A 22,675-nucleotide genomic window follows, 5' to 3' on the forward strand; every position below is an offset into this window, starting at 1 on the left:
AAAGTCTCCTGGTTCAATATTGTCCCATTTGAGAAAAACATGTACGTGCCAAAATTGCATGTTTGACTGTCTGGTGTAAAAAAAACAACTTTAAGGGCATTTTGCTCGGTTTCAGTGTTTGCGTAGTTGCCGCACTTAGCCTTTTGTAGGACAGTATAGTATGGTCAGATGAAAGCATTTTTGGCAGTAATTCTACACACCATGTTTGGAGAAGAAATGCCACTGCCCACCCCAAGAACACCATACCAACAGTTAAGTTTGGGGTGGAAGCATCATGGTTTTGGGCTGCTTTTCAGCAAGGGGTACTGGCAGAATTCATATTATTAAAGGCAGGATGAATGGAGAAATATACCGGGACATTCTGGATATAAATCTGCTGCCATCTACCAGAAAGCTGAAAATGAAAAGAGGGTGGACATTTCAGCAAGACAATGATCCCAAACACAAGGCCAAGAAAACAATGAAGTGGTTTCAAAGAAATCACCTAACCTAAATCCTATAGAAAATCTAAGGAGAGAACTTAAGATTAAAGTTCATAAAAGAGGCCCAAGGAACCTTTAAGATTTAAAGACCATTTGTGTGGATGAATGGGCCAGAATTACTCCTGAGCAATGCAGACGACTGGTCTCTCCATACAAGAGGTCCCTAGAAGCTGTAATGACCAACAAAGGCTTTTCTACAAAGTATTACATAAAGTGTGTTCAATACTTATTTCCTGTGTCACTTCACTTTATTTATTATGACTCAAGTTGTATACTTAAATGTTCTGATTTCTTTCTATGAAATCAATATTTGACTTGATGGCTACATCTGGTGGAAGTTTTGTGTCAATAGCCTACTTAGAAATTCCCTTAGTGATAAAAATGCTGATGCGTCGAATACTTATTTTCCCCGCTGTATAGGCATTTCTGTCTAACATCAATAAATTGTAAATAATAAATCGTTTGCTTTTTGGAATTTTATTGGAATTTCAGGTTTTCCTCACATTTACAACATTTTATCTGTATGAAAACTTCAAAACTTGCTTTCCTTAAATAATGTTTAATTATTTAAACATATATCCTGGGGAGTTACCATTGTGTAGACTTCAGATCCAACCCAGCTCCAACACACCTGTCTGTAATTATCAAGCAACCCTAAACACTTTGATTAACTGCTTCACCTGTGTTTGATTGGGGTTGAAGCTAAAATCTGCATGATGGTTGGAGACCCCTGTACCAGATAATCATCTTTATGAATTTCTGCAATATCACTTGTGACTGTCCAACGGGTAGCTGTCGTACAGCTCTCGCAAGTGTAGGATGAGCTGCTCTATGTTGTCTCCTGTTAGTGCAGAAACAGGAATGATCCGCTGATCCACATGCTCCCTTAAAGCCTCAAGGTTCTTCCTAGCATTCGGCAAGTCCATTTTGTTGGCCACGATGGCATTAGGTCTGTGTGACAGTTCTGTTTTGTACTGTTCCAGTTCAAAGCACAGCTGCTGCAGCTGCTCCCAGGGTTCTGCAGAAGACATGTCCAGTACGTACAACAAAATACGACAGCGCTCAACATGTCGTAGGAAAGAAATTCCAAGGCCACGATTCAAATGAGCATCTGGAATCAGCCCAGGAATGTCAGCTACTGCAAATTTAAAAAGGCAGAAAGGGATTTTAATGACGTGGCTTATCTGTTCTCTTATAAAGACCAAAAGTGCTCAACACACACCTGCCACCTGCTCGTGGTCTCTGTATTTAACAATGCCCACGTGAGGGTTTAGTGTGGTAAAGGGGTAAGCTGCCACAGCTGGTCGGGCATTAGATATGGCACGTAAGAGAGATGACTTTCCTGCGTTTGGAAACCCAATCTGCACAGAAAAACAAAGTAAAATATTTTCTACAGTCAAATATGCACAATAAAACTTTGGGTTCTTGTAAAACACACAAAAAAAACATTGTCCAGTATTACCAGAGTACTGCTATGCAGCAGTCAATGTGCTGAATGGTTGCTTACTTGTTTAAAGGGACACTTCACTTTTTTTTAAAAATATGCTCATTTTCCAGCTCCCCTAGAGTTTAACATTTGATTTTTACCGTTCCGAAACCCATTCAGCCGATCCTGGGGTCCGGCGGTACCACACCTAGCATACTTAGCACAATCTATTGAATCTGAATAGACCATTAGCATTGCGCTAAAAAATAACCAAAAAGTTTGGATATTTTTTCTATTTAAAACTTGACTCTTCTGTAGTCACATCGAGTACTAAGACCGACGGAAATTTTAGTTGAGATTTTCTAGGCCAATATGGTTAGGAACTATACTCTCATTCTGGCGCAATAATCAAGGACTTTGCTGCTGTAACATGGCTGCAGCAGGCGTAGTGATATTACGCAGCATCCGAAAATTGTCCCCTACCATTGAAAGTTACTAAGGGGACTATTTTCGGCTGCTGCGTAATATCATTGCGCCTCCTGCAGCCATGTTACATTAGCAAAGTCCTTGATTTTTACGCCAGAATGAGAGTATTATGCTAAGCTATGCTAAAAGTGGTAGCGCAAGACCCGGAGATCGGCTGAATGGATCTCAAAATGGCAAAAATCAAATGTTTAACTGGAAATATGAGCATATTTTCAAAAAAAGTGTCCCTTTAAACACAGCATTTGGGTGAAAACAACCCAGCATAGGTTTATCAATTAAAACAGTACACAAATGTTGCAGGATGAGTTATACACAAAGCTAAATTAGGGTTTGGAGTTTGTTGGAAACCTCTTTCGCTTGCTAATTTCCCAAAACATTTACTAAAATGCACATTAATGCTTTATGCATTGGTGTACTTTTTGCTAATCCATGATCTGGTCTTCTCAGATAATCTATCAAATGCAAGCATTACTCTTACCAATCCTGCATGGGCCATGGTACGCAGCTCCAGCTGAAAGATCCGTTCCTGTCCCTTGTCTCCTGGCGTGGCGGTAGTTGGAGCTCTGTTTTCATTGGACAAAAAAAAGTGGTTCCCCTTGCCCCCTGCACCTCCATAGGCAGCAGTATACAGCTGCCCATGACGCGAGAGGTCTGCCACCGTCTTACCCTCTTCCTTTACAATGGTGCCCATAGGAACCTGTGTAGAAATGTATTAAATACAACTCACAAACATTATTATGGGTGTCTTTAAGAAATGGTAAACCAAGAATAAATTAACTTCCACAGAACATAAAAGGGGAGATTTTGAAGAATGTAGTGGTAATTATTTCCATTGAGTAAAATGAATGGAGAGCTTTTGAGCCTCTTAAATAATCCAAATAACCCTTTTCATGGGATACATACAAGCAATGGAACCGAAGTTCTTGACAGAAAGTCCACAGTCCAAATGTATGAGGCCATTAGAAAAGTAGTGATTTGGAGTATTAATGATCTTATCAATTAAATGTTTGATTATGGAGTCAATATGATAATACAGAGCTACAAAACTGTATTTTATTACAAAAAGAAAAAATATGAAATGTGTTTCATAGGTAAAACTCACTAAAATGTAGGTGGGACTGGCATTCCGTCCATAGCGGTTTTTACTCCTTCCTGCCTCTCCATTTTTTCCATGATACACTGCTGCCACCGAGGCAAGTGATTTCACATGTGGATGCACTGTGGAAAAATTCAGAACGTCTATCAATTATAACAATTCTTAACGCTAACTAAAACTTGCATACACGAGGTGAAACCAGATTTGACCGTAGCCATCGCTCACGTCCAAATTGATAAAAGTGGAAAAAAACGTACGCACAGTTTTCTTTCGTTTGTTTGTTTCATTAAAGGATTAGTCCATTTTCTTAAAAAAATCCAGATATTTGACTCACCACCATGTCATCCAAAATGTCGATGTCTTTTTTGTTCAATGGACTTTAATAGACCCCAACACTTAACTCCACACTTAACAGGTTTTTTAACAGAGTTTCAAAGGACTCTAAATTATCCCAAACGAGGCACAAGGGTCTTATCCAGCGAAACGATTGTCACAACTGTTAAGTGTTGAGTTAAGTGTTAAGTGTTGGTGTCCATTAATATCCATTAAAATGAAAAATCCTGGAATGTTTTCCTCAAAAAACTGCATTTCTTCTCAACTGAACAAAGAAAGACATCAACATTTTGGATGACATTGTGGTGAGTAAATTATCTGGATTTTTTTAAAGAAAATGGACTAATCCTTTAACAAGGTCTAGTATTTATGGTTCTGTTATTTGGGAATGTCGTTGTTGTATGACCAGAGAAAATCATGCCATACCCTAAGCTTAAAGCTGCATTCAGACTAGCAGCGACTAGCAGTAGCAGAGCGGCGCAATTTCATTCATTTCAATGGAAGCTCGTCGATATCCGGCAACAATGACCATTTGGCGACCGGATGTGGCTTGTCCAGTCGCGCAACATAACTGAGAAAAGGTTAACTTTATGCAAATGAAGAGCGACTTTCTGGAGCTACTACCAATGACAGCGAAGCAGTGGAGTTCACCTGTCATCTGAGTCATCTGTCTCTCGTCAGTTAGTGGAGTGGATGTTAAGGCCAATTCACACTGGTCAGACAACTACCAACTCCAACAGACACCAACAGACACCAACAGATACCAACAGACACCCACGTTCTAAAGTCTCATTTACATAGACGCTGTCTTAGTTTGTCTGACCAGTGCGAATTGGCCTTTACGGTACATTCACATGGGGCAAAAGCGTTAACACTCCTCATTTACTTTTAATGTGTGATGTCATGTGTTGCCGAACTAAATAGTGGATTCGTCAATGTCGCGTCACTGTCGTTGCCTGACAAGACCGGAGCATGTGTTGCAGCCACTGTGATTGGCTGTTGCCCACGCTCCAGACAAGTCTTCCATCAAGCGTTAATGCTTTCTCCTCGTGTGAATGTACTGTTACACTGGGGCTGGGCGTACGCATTAGCGCTTTCCATTCACTTTTAATGGGTGACGTCAAGCGTTGCCAAACTGAACTGCGGATCCGTAGGTGCTACGTCACTGCCGTAGCCCGCGGCAGAAATTGAAAATGTCTCAACTTTTTAAGCGGCAACGCGTGCATCAGCCAATCAGATCGCCTTATGCAAATAACCTAGGCAAAGACAGCCAATTACATTTATGGAAGACCGGAGGATGTGTAGCGTCCACTGTGATTGGCCGTTGGCCACGCTTCAGACAAGCCTTCCGTCAAGTGTTAACGCTTCTTTCCCGTGTGAATGTACCGTTACTCATTTGTTTATGACAACCAGATTTAGAAACGCCCCCTAACAACCTTGTTGAAAGAGATGAGCGACACACAGCGACAAAATCGCTTATAATGTGAATGCACCTTAAGGGGGTGTGCACATCAAAGCTTTTACACCTGTGGCCGGCTTATGCTTTCAATTGTTTTCAATGGAAGCGCTGTGTTTTTCAAAAAGCCAGCAACTACCATTTTTCCCGCGCTCACAACGACTTTTAAAAAAACAGAAGAATCACAGCAAGGCCCAGCTGAAAAAAGCTGGCGCTCAGTTAAAAAAAACCTGGTTTTCTGCATAGCCAATTTAAACGCGGACGAAAACACGTTTCTATAATAAGCACATTTTTTGTGGCTTATTTTGTGCATGTAAACACACACACACAAGCAGCAGATCCTGTTCCCCTCAAAATGTTTGTTTCCCTTCTCGCTTTTTGTACACCCAGCTGTTTTTTCTTAAAATGTATTTTATCGATTTAATTGTTGTGAGCTGTATTAGTTTGTACAAACTATGTACTGTACATATGCTATACCACAATAAAAAAATAAATAAAAAACACGCACCTATTCTATTCTATGTCAGCAGAAACGGAATGTCTGGGTGGCTTTTTAAAGAGCCCCTTTCATGGATTTCAACTGTTTAACTCTAGTTACAGTATAATGTAGCAGTTTTGAGCATAAAAGGGATGTGCAGAGTTACAAAGCTCACAGTCCAATTTAAAGGAAGATATTCCCTTTAAGTGAAGGCATTTTTAATGTACTACAGTAAACGCCTGAGATGTAGTTCTACAGTTATTTCCGTGACCTGATGACGTGGACGTGTGCATTTGAATAATGCCCGCCCACTAGCTGCTTATACCCACCCACTTGCTGTTGTCAGAGAGAACTGATTTGTTAACTAGCCCAAGTCTGTTTGCTAACGGTATTGCGGAGTTATTGATTTCAGTATGTCTAGAAGAAACTGTTTTTTATACGAGAGAGTAAAAAAATATTGTACAGTATACAGAGTAAGTGAAATAGTGGTTACAGTTTATGCAATAAACAGTTGCAATGCAATTCATTCGCACTGTAACCAGAAACTATATTTCTCCTCTAGTCATTTTTGTGATCACTGCTTCCTTAAACATGTAGAGGTCAAGGCTGGATTTGTGCAACGTTTGCCCTCTAAAGGATTAATCTGTACCTAATTTGTAGTGCTTTAGGATCACATTCACAACCAGTATACATTATTATGTGTTTATTTATTTGTGTACGATCGCAGTGCTGTGGAAAATATAACAAATTGTTAAAAATAATTAAATAAACTGACATCCTATATGTGAATTTTTCACGCGTATTTGCGCCATATTGTGTGGATAATTCAGTAAATCATACAAAACTATACAATGTTACAATGTAATCGTTTCAAATCATGCAGTGTAGTGTTACATTGTAAACTTGTAAACTTCAGAGGACTGTAAAATGGATCGTCTCTTGTGCGTGCATGTTAAATTAAGCCTTTTAACGTACTGTAACCTGCTGTATGTCTAAACTCAACCGCTGTTTAAACCTGTATAGCTCTAAATCGACAAGCAAATGCATAAACAATTCGTTTTATTCGGTGTATAAAACGAATGAAGCAGTTCTCGCTTATACAAACTCATTTGACAAAAGCCGCGCGTGCAGCGGTAAAAGTGTGAGTAGTAAGTGGAGAGAGACGGAGCTTCTATAAACCTCGTAACACCTCTTACATTTATACTCAGTGCTGTGTTTCTCAATAACGTTGTTTTTAATTAAACATAGCGTGCTATGAAGACTTTAAAACGTTTATTACTTACGATGTTAGCGGCTGCTGTCCATGGGAATGGTGCTGAATTGGTAGACAGCGATCTTTCTGGATCCATATTTCAAACAGGCATGTTTATACATTCATTCATACTTATTTATAGATAGACTGTCTATTTAAAGAGAGTAAAAAATATTTTGTATTCACTGCGCCTTTTTTGCAAGAAAGTATTTGTCTACTTTCATAATAAACTTGACGTTGTACAACAATAGTAGGCGCAAAACTATCTGCATGTTGTGTTAAATCCCATGCGCAACACTCAGATAAATGTAGTGTGTTTAGATGAGAGAGTTTGGTCTGCGCTGCGGAGAACGCGTGTATGATATTTTATTTTAGCTATTTAGATGTTTGGTGTCTGGACATCGACTGTGTTTATTATTATAAAGCAATTCTGCACCAAGGTTTGCCGTCATGCTTTTACAGAATGAACGAGAGTAACAGGTTATTATGTGACAGACAACTAGTCCAGTTCTCTTCAGTACACAGCAGAGCTTCACCGAAAATGACTACAAGTGGCCACGTACTGCTGCACCTGTGCTCTCACTCTGTCTAAAAAGCCCCGCTGTGACATAAAGCGGGTTTACATTACAGACACTAAATATCTATGCAGACACTTAAATGAAGAATTGTAATACACTGATTATTTATTCAGGGGTTTACCTTTATTTCTGAATATGTAAAAATTACAGAGGTCTGAATTTTCGTGACCCTGTTGTTGCAGCCATAGATATAAAGGCTAGATGGCTCGTCCGCGCTGCTGGCCAATTGAGTGCAACGTCTGCATTTTGGCGGCCATCCTAGGACAGGGCGCTCGCTCACTCGTAGCATTGAGTTTAAAGATGCAGGTACTTTTAAATGACCATAACTTGCTTAATTTTTTACCGATTTTCAAACGGTTTGGTTTGTTATAAACGTCAAAGATGTACCTATGACACTGCATACCTATACTAAAAATAAAAAATAAATTCATGAAACATGTTAAAGCATCCAGAATTATAGCCACGTTAATAACGTTTGTAAAAACCCAAACCGTTTGAAAATCGGTAGAAAATTGAGCAAGTTATGGTCATTTAAAAGTACCTGCACCATTAAACTCAATGCTACGAGTGAGCGAGCGCCCTGTCCTAAGATGGCCGCCAGGTGATGCCGTTAGGGACTCCGCCTTGAGCCATCTAGCCTTTATACATATCTATGGTTGCAGCCACAACACAGCCGAAGTGTAAGGTGGTTACAAATGTAGCATTGTGAAGCATCCTGCTCGATTCGTCCTTGGGAAGGATTATCTGTTAGATTTGTTTCTTTCTGCAAACTCTCTAAATCTGATTCAGGCTCAAACTGCAAGGCAATACCGATGCAATAGCCTACTAGAGGCAGTTTACAGAGACCATTGTGTTTGATTATCTGTACACGCATGAGAAGCAGAAACCCGATTATGGTAATAGACATTTCGAACGCTACAAGGATTGACCAATCACAATCGTTTAGAATCCCTGACCAATCAGAGTATACTTGGCGTTTGTGGGGGTGGGGCTTTGAAGAGACGCCCTGCAATCAAGTGTTTTAGAGAGAGATGTTGCAAATATCTATATTATGAGAAAAACAAATGCGTTTTTTGAACTTTAATTCAAACAACAGTACTGTGGTACACCACAACAATAAATATGTAAACTTTTTTTGTGGTCATTTTAGTGGCTTTTTAAATGACAAGGCGGACTGCTTTTGGGCATAAATGTGTCCAACAATATAGTGTTTTGCTTAATTTTAAATCGCAAGCAAAAACATCAGAATGTTTGCAATATCGCTCAAACTCTAAAACCCTGCTGTTTGGTTAACGTTACTTCAATACCTTTAAGGATGATGTCTCCTCCAGAACCGCCATTACCTCCATCTGGACCACCCCACTCTTTCCTGGGCTCACTGTGGAAGGTGGAAGCTCCATCGCCCCCTGCACCTGCCACAACCTTTACCCTGCGATGATCCACAAAATACCGGCTCTGCGAGAAGACACAGCGGTCATTAAACACTGAAGATAAGCAAATGCGTTTATAGGTCTGTACAGTTGAAGGACACACCAGTTTCTTCTCTGAGAGCTGTGCTGTTGAGTGTTTGTGTGCTCTGTGAATCATCCGCTCTTTACATGAACACACAGTCCTCCAATACATCTGTAGGAGCCTCATTTTGCTATTGAAATTATTAAAAACATAATCAATTAAAAATGTTTATATTTCATTACGAGTAAACCTAGTACTTAACAACTGCAATCTACTTTATTTCGTCCTTGTATTCCAAAACAACTCATCATGTGCACAACTTCACACACACACACGTGAGTTGCACAAGCTGCAGAGAGTCGATCTTCTTCTTTTCTTCTTAATTGCGGTTGGCAAACCCACTTAAAGGCGCATTTCCGCCACCTATTGGACTGGAGTGTGAAGCATAACTTTGCTGACAGTATATTTTTAATAGAAAAAAAGAATATTATTCCATAATTAAACACTTATTTACTTAATTGTGTGATCTTCAAATTATATTTATTAGACCTATTGCTTTCAAAAATTAAATAATTGCATTATATTTTATACTGTGCTTGAGTTCTTTCTTCTTCTTCTTCTTCTTCTTCTTTTTAAAAGCGCATTAATACAGAAACTGCTTGATAAAAAGACAAAAGTTCAATAATAAAATGTGAAGTATGTGCACACCATCGTTAATTTGTGGGTACTATAAATTAATATATAGGCCTACATTAACTGTTCATAAAATAATAGAAACTAACGACAAATCGCCGTGTTCCATGTATGTCATAAAACGTCTGCTGCGGGCTCGCCCCTTACGACACCTGTCTGAGACGGGTGGTTTGGATCGTGTGCCCGAAATGTGTGGCGCTGTGTGGCTGCAGTTGGACACAGGGCTTGTTTTTTGCAGCATCCTTTATGCTTGCGCACCCTCTACTGGTTTACAACAGAACACCACACATTATCATTATGTTCCAGTTGTTTATTTATTTATCCAGCATGTTTTGTTTTGTTTATGTTACGTCATGTTTTATTTTGTAAATAGTAAACTTTACATGTCTCGTTCGCTGTTGGCCAAAACACATTTACGTTGTTTAAGCAGAATTACGCGTGCACACTTTGTATCGTCAGGTTGCACCTACACCACTCTGGCTTTCTATGAAAACATTTTTTGTAGTACAAATCTCTTCATGTCCCTGAACCTCTGCCGTAGAATATGTCCATATGTGACGTCATCGCGAAACTGAAAGTAGTTGCTAGGAAGTAACTCACTGGCGTCGTTGGCAATCATTTAAGAATTATTAAATTAATAGGAATGGAAATTTGTCCACATTTACCGCTGGACTGCTTGATCACTGTATTTTCCCTTCTTCCGGATGAAGATTTAATTAGTGTGTCAACGGTTTGTAAGGTAAGCGATGAAAAACTCGGGTTATGGATGGCCACCTAATTCGCTGATTGAACTTAGATCTACTATTCCCAAAGATTTTCTAAACCCAAGTCTTGTGCTAGTTGTTTATGATTGCAACCAAGGGTCTCGTCTCAAAATGTTGCATTCCACTGCGATGTTTTTAATTTGTTTTTGTCCAACAGAAGATTAATTCTTGTCATCAAGACCTTTTTCATAGATGTCTATGTACATGGTATATGGTTGATTCAAATTATGTTTGCATCCATACATGGAGCTCCGTGCTCCTTTGCATTGCTAGCCATTATTGAAACATTAAAGGGGACATATCATGAAAATCCGATTTTTCCATGTTTAAGTGCTATAATTTGGTCCCCAGTGCTTCTATCAACATAATGTGAAAATGTGAAAAATATCAACCCAGTAACTAAGTTTTGATAAACAACTCTCTGCAAGCATGTCAAAAAAAGGTTATTGAAATTTGGCTCCCCCTGTGATGTCAGAAAGGGATAGAGACAGAGCGCAATGCATCAAAACCTAAAAACCATGCTGTCGACCTTTTCATAGTACTACTATTACTCCACCCACTAGAGAGAAACGTATAGTCGTGATCCACTTTGTTCTCCTTAAAGGCTGGGTTTTACGGCTCGGCAGCTTATAAAAACGTATTTCTGTGTTTTTTGGCTTGTGAGCTGTACACCTTGTCACACAGCAACTTTTAGGCATTATTCAGTTTTTTGTTATAAGCCAGAAATTACAAGGAGGCAGCCTCTCGCAATAGACCTTTTGCGAGTCGATGTCACAGTTGCGCAATGTGGTGGCAGAAAAACTGTGGAAATGAATGAGACACAAGTGAAACGAACAATATAACTCACTAGAAAATGTCTTGTTGTGGTGTTGAGTGTCAGAATAGGAATGCCAAAATAGATGACCTTCATTTTTATTGTATACCGTCGTCGAAGACACCATTTGAAGATAAATGTAGGTGTTTATGGTTGCAATAATCAACCGGACAGACTGGAGTGATGAAATCATCTAAAAATCTTTTAATAATTTGAATAGAAAATAATTAGAGAAGATATCCGGTGTTCTGTCGAAGTCTGTTCCCTCTATGTGTCTCTTATAGCGTTTTCATCACATTACGTTTATAATTTATTTAGAAAGATTAAAGATTTGAATTAGTTCATAATATCAATAATATTACCATTTATTAAAGTTTTCATTTTTTTTACTATTACTTCATTTTACCTTCTATCTTAGTCTATGTCTTCTTACTGTTTGTTCTTAATTATGATGTTTACTAAGTGTTAATAATATATAAACAGGCCTATACAAATTAATTTGTATGTAAACATAATAGTTTTAGAACAAACGCGTAGGCTATAAATAAAAGGAAGAAATTGAAAACAGGAAAATGATGAAATATTTAATAAATGATATTATACAGAATACTCTTATAAGTACTTCAGCGATTCATACTGTAAAAATAATTGATTTACCAATAAAGAACAACACATATACATTACATACATGCACACATATCAGTAGCCAAGCCATTTAAACTTTTAATTTATTTAAAAAATAAACGTAACTTGGTGAAAACGTTATTAGAAACATTACACTTAAGAGAAATATAGGGGCATTAGACTTCTACAGAACACCGGATCAATAAAAATCACAGTTTAACGCTAAAACACTTCACACAGCTATTGAGAAGCATTCACTTTCTGCCACCAGTTGGGCTCCGCCCACAAAAAACGTCATCTCTGTTTGCAAACACGCAAAAGGTCTATACAAAGTCAATGGAGACGGTTGGATTGTTTTCCCCCGGTAGGCGTGGTTTTCAAATTAGTATAACTGCGAGCTGTCTCTATAATATTGCCCCTTAATCTGCACTATCCAACCACGACACTGCCATTTAGTGCAGAGATCAGCTCATTTGCATTTAAAAGTGCACACCCAAAATGCATATTTGAAGAGTTTGGTTCCAAAACGCAATAAATCCTTTTTAAATAATTTCGGTAAAACGTGTTTTCTATACCATGAAAGTGACAAGATGAAAACCACTATTTTCTTTTACAAACTTTCACATAGCATCTTAAGGTTATAAAAACATAATAAAAGTAACTCGTTTTTTTTTTTAAATAGCATTATTGGGTTTGGAACCAAACTCTTAATTTTTACTCACACCTACAAAGTGGCAATTTTAACATGATATAATAAATTATCTATATGCTATTTTTAGCTAAAGCTTCATATACATACTCTGGGGACACCAAAGATTTATTTGAAATCTTAAAAAAAGTCTTGTCAAATGTCCCCTTTAACAGCTCATAATAGTAGAGATTTAATGACATAAAGAAAATAACCTTAACTGTACTGTATGTATTAACTTAAAAGGATCTAGAGCTTTTGGTATTACAAATCCAACAATCAATATAGCATAATCTGTCCTTGTCAAAGTATGGCTACTGTTTAATGTCAAATGTTTTAATGTTTAATGAAGGTGCTGTTTTGGTTTAGAGAGTCTGACTTTAAGGTCACCCGAAGGTCACAGGTTTGATTCTGTGATGTCAGGTGGAAGGGTGCCCTTAAGCAAGAAACCTTTCAATTGCTTTTACTTGGTTTAAATAATTAAACTAAAGAAATCAACAAAAGCCCTTTCACAGAGTACAGAAAATACACTGATAACGTGTCTGGGATCTTGTGAAGTTGGTTCATTCACACTGCCAGTGATTTTTTGGAATATCTGTGCACATTTACACACGTCTCGTAAAGATCATGTAAAACATGTGACGTGTAGTGTAATTGCAGTTTTACACTTGTATATTATATTATATTATATGTTTTCTGCAGCGCCTTATGTTTTACTCTAAAATTAAAGAGACGAACCCAAATCATTTGTTTGTAACCCAAAGTCATTGTTGGGTCGAAAATAAACATTTGACAGAAATTAATTGAGAAGCACGGATTTAACCCAACAGCTGGGTTTGTCCTTTTATGAGCAGTCTGCAGATCTGGTGCAGGCAGGTATACGGCCCAGGTTTTACGCCCCTGTTGTTTAGACCATCTTTCCACTCTTGGCACCTGTAGTGGATTTCACATTGGTGGCAATTTAAGTAGGTTGTTACGTCTGAAAGTACAATATTAGAAAATTAAGCCGTACTACAATACCATTTAGGTAATATTGAGACCTGGGTTAATTAGTATTTTATAAATCTTTATTGTACAAGAACTACTTACCATGTATAATTTTTATATTTGTAAAACTTTCGGCCTTTGGTGTGATGAGCAGAAGGTCTGGTAAGGGTACATTTCCAGGGTATCAGTGGCAGAACATATCAGGAATGAGGCTGGTTGGGTATGTGCTTGAAAATAAAGAGCTGTAGGGATCGTCTTGTTATTCGTGATGTACTGAATCATAGATTACAGCTCGTTTGTTGGGGGGGTACATTACGGCTTCATCTTCTGCATTTTCACAAACTGGAGTAGTTTGATCTGTGCTTTGGACTGCCCTTCATAGCTGATGCTCAGTCTGGAAAAGGTGCCTTATTGTAATTTATTTAATATGGAGGCAGGATCTTCTTGACCTGGCACAAAGGACAATGCCAGGAGTTCTGCTTTACATCATATGTGACCGTTATTCTTTCAAGATGGGCATAATATGATGCATATGGCTCATAGACTGAAATTCATCTCGTTGAAGATTGGGCCTTTGTTGCTAAAGTTTGCTGTCTTGGGGTGACCAGGCTTGGTAAGGGTATTTTCTGGTTTTACACAGCGCACCACGCGTGAGCAGCGCATGAGCATTTGCCACGCGTGACCATTGTGCTTTCACACCGACTGCATTTGCAGCAAGTACCGTGCAGGTTACGACCAGTACAACAATCTCATCTCTTTGTCAGGTTCACATTGCTTTGTTTTACATAGTTTTATGAGCAAAACCTATACAAAAACCTCTGCTTTTTTGACTGTCAGTGTAGTTTATATAACTGTGATTTGTTTAATCCACATTGTTTATGTGCTGTTCTGGTCTGCATACTAAGACAGAAACCAATGGGTGACTACGTCCATCTTTTTTTACAGTCTATGGTGCCGCATAGACCGGGCTAATAGTGTCTAATATATTAACTATAATAATGTTTATTATGCTTTTGTGTTACTCAATAAAAAATAATTAATAAAAGTTCTACTTACAATTAAATTAGTCAAGACGTCATTTTTAAAAATTTTTATTACCTTGCCTTGCATGCATGTCTGCTCATAACCAAACAAAATGTTTTTTTATGTTTGTATATGATATAGTTTATAGAAATTTCCCTAAATTTCAAAATAAGTCCTAAATAAAAAAATTTAGGGATATAATTTGTAGTATTGTGCTCCTGTATAGCTCAGTGGTAGATCATTGAGTTAGCAGCACGAAAGGTAATGGCTTCAAACTCAAGGAACACACACACACTTTCCGAACTTGCTCCGGAGTATAAGTCGCAATGTCGCATCAGTCAAAAATGTGTCATGGAGAGGAAAAAACATATATAAGTCGCAGTGGACTGTACGTCGCGTTTATTTAGAAAATGATTTCACAAAATCCAAGCCGAAGAACAGACATTTAATCTGGAAAGGCCGTACATGTTAACGTAACATTAACAGTTACTTACATGATACACAATAGCATACAGAACATACCTGGAGATCTGAATAGGCTAAATTAACATAACAAGTGAAATCAAGTTCACCAAGCTCCCGAAGTCATTCAGCATCACTGAATCCATTGAATTACAGAAATACAGGAGCAGCATAGAGCGGACTCCCGCGGCTGTAGACGGTAATGGTTTCTCTTATGAACTAATTTTGACATATAAGTCGCACCTGTCTTGAAGTCGCAGGAACAGCCAAACTACAAAAAAAAGTGTGACTTATAGTCCGGAAAATATGGTACTGATAAAAATGTATAAATTGTAATGCACTTATAAGTTGCTTTGGATAAAAGGATTAGTGTTGGACTAGTTGTTGACAGGAAGACGCAGATCACTGGCACCCTTCAGAAAAATAAATAAGATTACATATATGTAGTTTTCTTACAAATGTATTTTTTTGTTTAGGACTGGTACCATGCTGCAGAGACACAATGGTTGTGGAAGTAAGTTACCAGACATTACATACTATATCTAAAATCGAGCCATTAGTAACTTTTTTTCTTGTGATGCTGAATGGCTTAATATCTGCTGTTGGTGGGAGTTAACCAAGAACAAATTCTTTTATAGGAGACTGTGTTTACAGAAATGGAGTTTCTGCAATGTTTCCCAGTTCCGCACAGACACCGGGACATCCTCATGGAAAATGTATTATCTGCGTCGATCTCATCTGGAGATGAAAATGAAATCAGGCAGGTCATGTGCAGACTACACCTGCAAAAGCCTGCGAGGCCATAAAGGTAAGTCATCCCTTTCAAGTATACATCCCTTTCAGATGCAGCAATGTCAGTGTTGGGGAAAGTTACTTTTAAAAGTAATGCATTACAATATTAAGTTACTACCCAGAAAAGTAACTAATGCATTACTTAGTTACTTTTCATGGAAAGTAATGCTTATGTTACTTTTTAGTTACTTTTGCGTTACTTTTTCTTACTTGGCTGAGGCTTGATCTCTTTCAGGCCTTGCAGGTGTTTTTATGATTGCAAAAATGTCGAGCTCTGGCCTGCCATCTCCGTTTCTGGCTCAAACTGTTCCCACTCAGGCGCAAAGAGTGTGTAATTCTCATAGACTGTAAAAAAGATGGACGACGCCTGTTCGCTCTCTTCCATTGGTTAAAAGTGAAGCCGTCAGTGTCCCGATATGGCGCTGACATCTTGGGTCTTGAGTCTGCGCAGTAGTGATTTCGGGACCAGTCCTGCGCAGTAGTGAGCAGGAAGTAAAGCTGCGAAATCAAGACCCCGCTCTCGCAGAATGCGCATATCACACGATATCACAGCTGTCAATCATGATGTGACACCACTGTTTTTAAATCATTAAATAACTAACTAAACACAAACTTATTTTAAAAACAAACATTTGAATTTACATCAGCGTGATAAAAACTACAGTAAATGACAGAAACCACCTTCGGAAAAAAGATAATTGTGTAATTAATTGGTCTCAAGTCCCATTGAATAACATGGGGAGGAGGGGTTTATGACCTATACTGGGACCAGTCACTGGGGGGCGATCGAGACGTTTTGGCTTCACTTTTCAGGGCTTGTGCGGCAGCTTGGTAATTCTACGTTAATATGTTCAGTTTACGTCAGTACGTTATTTTACTTTTAAATTGAATTAATTAAACTGAAAAGTAACTTGCATTACTTTTTTAAAAAAGTAACTCAAATATTAATGTGTACATTTATAAAGTAATGTGTTACTTTACTCGTTACTTTATTATTACGTAATGCGCGTTACTTGTATAGGGTTCGTTATAGTTGTGCGTAGGTCCTACGGCGTAGCCACATCAGCGTAGGTTCCGCGTCGGTTTTCATTTATACTTTTGCGTCGTCTTCCGCGTTGACATTCAAACACGCGCGCAGACCACTGGTAGGCAGTATCCACTCGTGTAACCACAGTAGCAGCGCGGCCGTCAAAGAAGAAGAAGCTTGGCAAGTTAACCCACAATTGAAGAAGAAACAGCAACTTGTTGTGTATGATTGAGAAGGCCAGCAAGGATGGAAGTAAATAAACAGCGAATTTTGTTGCAGTTTGAGTTAAATCACTCCTCAACTTGGCTCATCTTTGTTTTCACCGTCGCAAACGGAAATACCTATGACGCAGTTTTTTTTTACCAGATGGGAGGGGTTCTAGTGGACCAATCACAGCGCTTGGGGTCCGCATAGAACTGATGAGCTGTTCAATTTTTGCGAGGTGCACGTCAGGCTACGCACAAGCTACGGCTACGGCATAGAACTTACGCACGACTATAAATCGGGCTTGATGCGTTATCCCCCACACTGGTTGGAATTGCATTTTAAATTCTGCTAAATTAATTTTGTTTAGCAAATTGTTTTCATGCCTTTCATTCTCTCAAACCAAAGGCAAGGTTGTTGGTTTTGCATACTTGGTTGGAAATGATGACTGCTCAGACGTTTGGAAGTCTACGCCAGTTGTCTGTAGTGCATCCACAGATGGCACAGTCAAAGCATGGGACATCCAGAAGGTATAACAAACACGTTCAAATGTACACAAACAAATGTGACAGAATGCCCTATGAAAGCGTCTGGGCACATATGGGAAATATCACAAAGAAATAATGGAAGGAAATAAATAAATATTTAGCATTTCCCCCCAAAAAATGTAATGCCATAAAGTAAAATGTGACTTTCCAAGTGAATCTGATGTTGTTTTTTAGGGTGTTAATTTATGGACCAGTCCTGCTCAAAGTCCTATGCAGGACATCATAGTCGACCCGGTTCAGTCTGTTGTTGTCACATCTGACTGCACAGGAACAATCAAAGCATGGGAGGGATTAACCGGACAGGAGCTGGCTTCATATGAGTCAGGACTCTCAAATGCCACACTGATGTTATTCAATGACAAAAACAGCTCTTTTGTCATGGTATGATAATTGTTCATAAGTGTTTTTATGAATTTTGTTGCTACACAATAATAATGTATTGTTGTTGTTTTGGATCAGTTAGATGATTTTTGCCAAAGTTGGCCCAGTTGAACTTAATGTTTAACCCTTTAGGTGGGATCTATTCAAGGTCTAGTTGTCTTGACTTGTCCTGCACTGTCTGAAGTTTCAAGGCACGTGGTCTTCGACTCATTTAGGGTAGACCTACTTCTTTCATCTCCAGATAAAAAGTGGATATTTGCTGCCTCCAAAGAAAATGTGGATTTGAGCCCAAAGGTAAATCAAGTCTCCGTATCCATAGCATACATTAAAAGTTGATGAATATAAGAAGTTAATAATAGTGAATTGTATTTAAATGAATAACAAATTAAATCTGTTTTGGGAGGTTTTCTACAGTGAAACTGTGTGTTACCCAAAGGAGGATGAGGAAAGTCTGTGTCAGAGTCTGTCAATCAATGGCTGTTGTGCTGCTGTATTCCTTCCCTCCCATCATGCGCGAATCGCAGTAATCCATACAGACAGTCTCTTCAGCAACAAAACTGTCTCAGTCTTTGACCTGACCATGAAGGAATCCAAATATAAGAAGGAACCACAAGGTTAGACTAAAAGACAAAGAAACTACACTTTTTTGTAGTTTAAAGGCGGGGTGCATGATCTCTGAAAGCCAGTGTTGACATTTGAAATCACCTAAACAAACACGTCCCTACCCCAATAGAATCAGGACCTTCTTTTGATAGACCTGTCAAATACATGCGCAACACAGGCAACAATGTCGGTTAGTAGACACGCCCCTTATTGCTGATTGGCTATTAGTGTGTTTTAGTACTCGGCCCGACTTTCTTTTCCAAAGGGTTTCTCAAAAATCGTGCACCTCGCCTTTAAGTAGTTTTTGTGATGCAAATACATGATACTGTACCAATATGGCCGCCCAAACACTTACAATGGTTTCACTTCCTGCTGTTATTTTAATGTGCTATGTGCAATCCAGTCATTTCTATAGATCAGTGGATGCAAAATTAAACGATATCTCATCTCTTTCTATTTCAGCTCAACAAGTTACATCTTTTCAGATAGAACAAAGGAATCGTACAGACCTCACTCTTGAGGCAAAAGGGAGCAACACCCTTCTGGTTACAGATGGAAACTGTCTAAAGGTTTACTCGCTTACAGGGGATCTTGTAGCTAGTTTTGAGGACCATATACAGCCGATTTCTGCTCTTTGTGTGGTAGGTTGCAAGTTAAGCTTTAATTTTATTACCACCGTTTTTCAATATTTTACTATGTTCTTACCTCAACTTAAATGAATCAATACATACCTATCTTTTTCAATGCGTGCACTTAATCTTTGTACAGCACGTCGTGAATGTGTTAGCATTTAGCCTAGCCGCATTCATTCCTTAGGATCCAAACAGGGATGAATTTAGAAGCCAACAAACACTTCCATGTTTTCCCTATTTAAAGACTGTTACATGAGTAAGTATGGTGGCACAAAATAAAACAGCGATTTTTTTAAACGGATAAAAATGAGAACATATTGTCACTTAGTTTGCAGCACTGCGACCTCAGGTGCAGTAATATTGAAGGAGGTTTGAGGGAGAGGGGGAGTAGTCAGGAGTGATGATGCTAACTACGCGCCTGAGGTTGAAGTCATTGAACGATGCACTGGTTGGTTGTTGTGATGTTTATCCCACCCCTCCTCCACTGTGATTGGACGGCCAAGTGAGAACTGACATTGACGAGCTGAGTTTTTTTTTTTAATGTCTGTGCATGGCTCCAAGCATTTTACTGCATGTCGTACTGTCTGTGAATGAGTCCAATAAAACGTACAACTTGTTAAAGGAATAGTCTACTCATTTTATATTTTATTTTATGGCGTAATAGCACTTATGGGAGTACTTCGACTCGGAGCAGTAACACCCTCCCTCTCCCATTATGAGAGTGAGAAGGGGAGCGTACTTTTCAGGCGAGTCGAAGTACTCCCATAAGTGCTATTACGCCATACAATATAGTTACTCTTTTAAATCCGCTTAGAAAAGTGCTACGTTTTATTTTGTACCACCAAACTTGCTCGTATAACTACTCGTCTTAAATAGGAAAAACGTTGATGTGTTTGGTCACTTCTAACTTTATCTCTAAATGGTACCATTGAATGAATGGGGCTAAGCTAAATGCTATCGAAGCGTCGCAGCGCGCTCCAGCGCTTACGTGCACGCACACAGATGATAGAGGGATGTATCAACAATTCTTAGTTAAGGTAATAACATAGTTTAATATTGAAAATCAGTAGACTATTCCTTTAACATTCATACATCATACTGGGGTAAAATTGGGCTGGAGCCATGATCTGGGGCTGAGCCCGTGCACATACAGTCCTGTCCAAGAATATTGGCACCCTGGAGTGATTCTGGATGAAGGAATGGTCTTTGATCTCTTTTCAGGTGTTTTCTAACCTCATCAGGCGTTATAGGAGAAAATGTAGACCTGTTAAACTGGCAAATGGAGGTTTCAAAAAGGGTATTGAGTAAAAGGGTGCCAATAATTGTGGCCAATGTGTATTAAAGAAAAACATTTATTTCATAATGATATTTCCCATCCATTTTAAATTCTTATTATCCAATGAAAGGATACATTTTTGTGAATTTTTAAAATAACAAAAATCAAAAGCATTAACAATGCAGATGAATTTTCACAGCCTTATTTGATCATACTTACCAATGGTGCCAATATTCTTGGGCAGGACTGTAAGCTTGTGGAAGGGGCAGGTGAAAGGGAATTTTACTTGCCCGACCACATAAGCAGCCAGATTAAAATAACAAAAAATCAGTAACTTAACAATCAGTAACTTTAAATTAACTAGGCAATCACAAAAACCTGAGAATGGTTTAATGCTGCATGCTGCCCAACCCCAAGAGTTTTCTGTGAATGAGAATAGTTTGTTTGCTTATAAGATTGGTTCACAATCAAAACATTTAATTAAATTCAAGTTTACCTCCTATATAAAGGAAAAACAAAAAATTCAAGTATGAAAATATATAGAATGCATGGTATTATTATTTTTTTCATAAACATCATCTCTTGCTGTACTTGCAGGATAGTTTTAGGGTGGTAACAGCATCTCGTGACCTGTCTCTCCGAGTACTGACCTGGAGAAATGATAAACAACATGGGCTTAACCTTGAGAGCCAGTATCACTTACTTGGAGGCTCCCACACAATGTCCAGGTACAGCATTGTCACATTCAATAATATTCACAGCAGGTAATCAACCAGAATGCATATTTCTGTTTACATGTGAAACTCACGTATGAAAATAGCATTTGCACTGTCCTATAGATTTTAGATAAGACTAAACTGGATGTAGGTCAATAAAAATATTAGGAATTAAAATACACGCCTTACAACACTGACTATTACCATGTTTCTATAGCTGACAGCTCTAGAAACATGAGGTGTAGTTTGATCACAATGCATGCCTTTGATGCACCATCACCCACCTAATGAAAGTCTGTGATTTTACTGCCACTTAGCAGTAAAGAGTAGCAAACACACACTGACACAACTAATACGCCGGTATTATTCTGGTTGAATACATCTGTAAACACATTGGGGCGGTTTCCCGGACAGGGATTAGCTTAATCCAGGACTAGGCTTTAGTTTAATTAAGAAATATAACTATTTTTAAAAAAAATGACTTACTAAAAAAATTAAATGTGTGCATTTTGAGGTAAAACTAAGGGCACTGGTGTATTTTAAGATATAAAAATAATTGTTTTCAGTTTGGACAGCTCTTATATTTATTTTAGTCTAGGACTAGTCTAATCCCTGTCTGTGAAACCGCCCCATTGTGTTTTGACTGTTATTGAGTAATTTTGTCTTTTTTATATATTCACAGAGGATTCACAAATGTTGCCTGTGATTATTCAAGTATAGTGGCCTCTGTGGAGTCAGTGGATGGAAAGGACGTTTTGAAGGCATATACATTTGATTTCTGAGCATTTTTCGAACATAACCTGATTTGGCCGAGAGATGCTCTTAAATGAATGAACCAACGTAAAGGAAATATTATTAAGTCAAAACTCTGATTGTGAGTACTTTTGGGTGAAAGGCAAAGGATAGAAAACTAATTGCAAGTACTTCTCTGTACAACTGTACAATAAGAAAAAAATAAAATCATAATTCTGGGAAAATATTGATTTATTGGAGATGATTGGGATTCGACTATATATTATAATGTCTTTCTTTTGTGTGTACAGTTTCTCTCTTAACAGTACCCTGTCAATTTTCAGGTCAACCAGTACATAAGTTAAAAATACCTGGAGTTGGCAACTTGGCATAGAGCTTGTAGTGTTAAATTATCACTCTTTACTCTTGTTTTAGTACACTCACCTAAAGGATTATTAGGAACACCCTAATACTGTGTTTGACCCTCTTTCGCCTTCAGAACTGCCTTAATTCTACATGGCATTGATTCAACAAGGTGCTAAAAGCATTCTTTAGAAATGTTGGTCCATATTGATATGATAGCATCTTGCAGTTGATGGAGATTTGTGGGATGCACATCCAGGGCACGAAGCTCCCGTTCCACCACATCCCAAAGATGCTCTATTGGGTT

General features: G+C 38.4%; 2 protein-coding genes across 4 annotated transcripts; one reads left to right on the forward strand and one right to left on the reverse strand.

Annotated features, from left to right (window-relative positions):
• Positions 1–940: 940 nt before the first annotated feature.
• Positions 941–9,448, reverse strand: mtg2 (mitochondrial ribosome-associated GTPase 2). 2 transcript variants are annotated; one of them, XM_055188760.2, is made up of 7 exons: positions 9,315–9,448; positions 9,121–9,229; positions 8,895–9,042; positions 3,497–3,612; positions 2,873–3,091; positions 1,705–1,843; positions 941–1,620 (listed from the first exon to the last, which is right to left on the reverse strand). In XM_055188760.2, exons 2-7 carry the CDS (start codon positions 9,223–9,225, stop codon positions 1,250–1,252), a joined length of 1,098 nt encoding a protein of 365 aa, XP_055044735.1. In that variant the 5' UTR covers positions 9,226–9,229; positions 9,315–9,448; the 3' UTR covers positions 941–1,249. The 2 variants fall into 2 exon arrangements, with proteins under 2 accessions (XP_055044735.1, XP_055044734.1); XM_055188759.2 differs by having other exon boundaries at positions 9,121–9,390.
• A 799-nt stretch (positions 9,449–10,247) lies between these two features.
• On the forward strand, positions 10,248–22,250 carry fbxw12 (F-box and WD repeat domain containing 12). 2 transcript variants are annotated; one of them, XM_055188755.2, is made up of 10 exons: positions 10,258–10,471; positions 15,571–15,608; positions 15,733–15,902; positions 17,526–17,647; positions 17,840–18,046; positions 18,179–18,340; positions 18,450–18,660; positions 19,112–19,290; positions 21,155–21,285; positions 21,956–22,250. In XM_055188755.2, the coding sequence occupies exons 1-10, from the start codon at positions 10,376–10,378 to the stop codon at positions 22,053–22,055; spliced, it is 1,416 nt and encodes a 471-aa protein (XP_055044730.2). In that variant the 5' UTR covers positions 10,258–10,375; the 3' UTR covers positions 22,056–22,250. The 2 variants fall into 2 exon arrangements, with proteins under 2 accessions (XP_055044731.2, XP_055044730.2); XM_055188756.2 differs by lacking the exons at positions 21,155–21,285; positions 21,956–22,250 and adding an exon at positions 19,610–19,828 and having other exon boundaries at positions 10,248–10,471.
• Positions 22,251–22,675: the final 425 nt, after the last annotated feature.

This window comes from Misgurnus anguillicaudatus, chromosome 13 (genome assembly GCF_027580225.2).
Source record: "Misgurnus anguillicaudatus chromosome 13, ASM2758022v2, whole genome shotgun sequence".
Classification (NCBI taxonomy): Eukaryota; Metazoa; Chordata; class Actinopteri; order Cypriniformes; family Cobitidae; genus Misgurnus; species Misgurnus anguillicaudatus.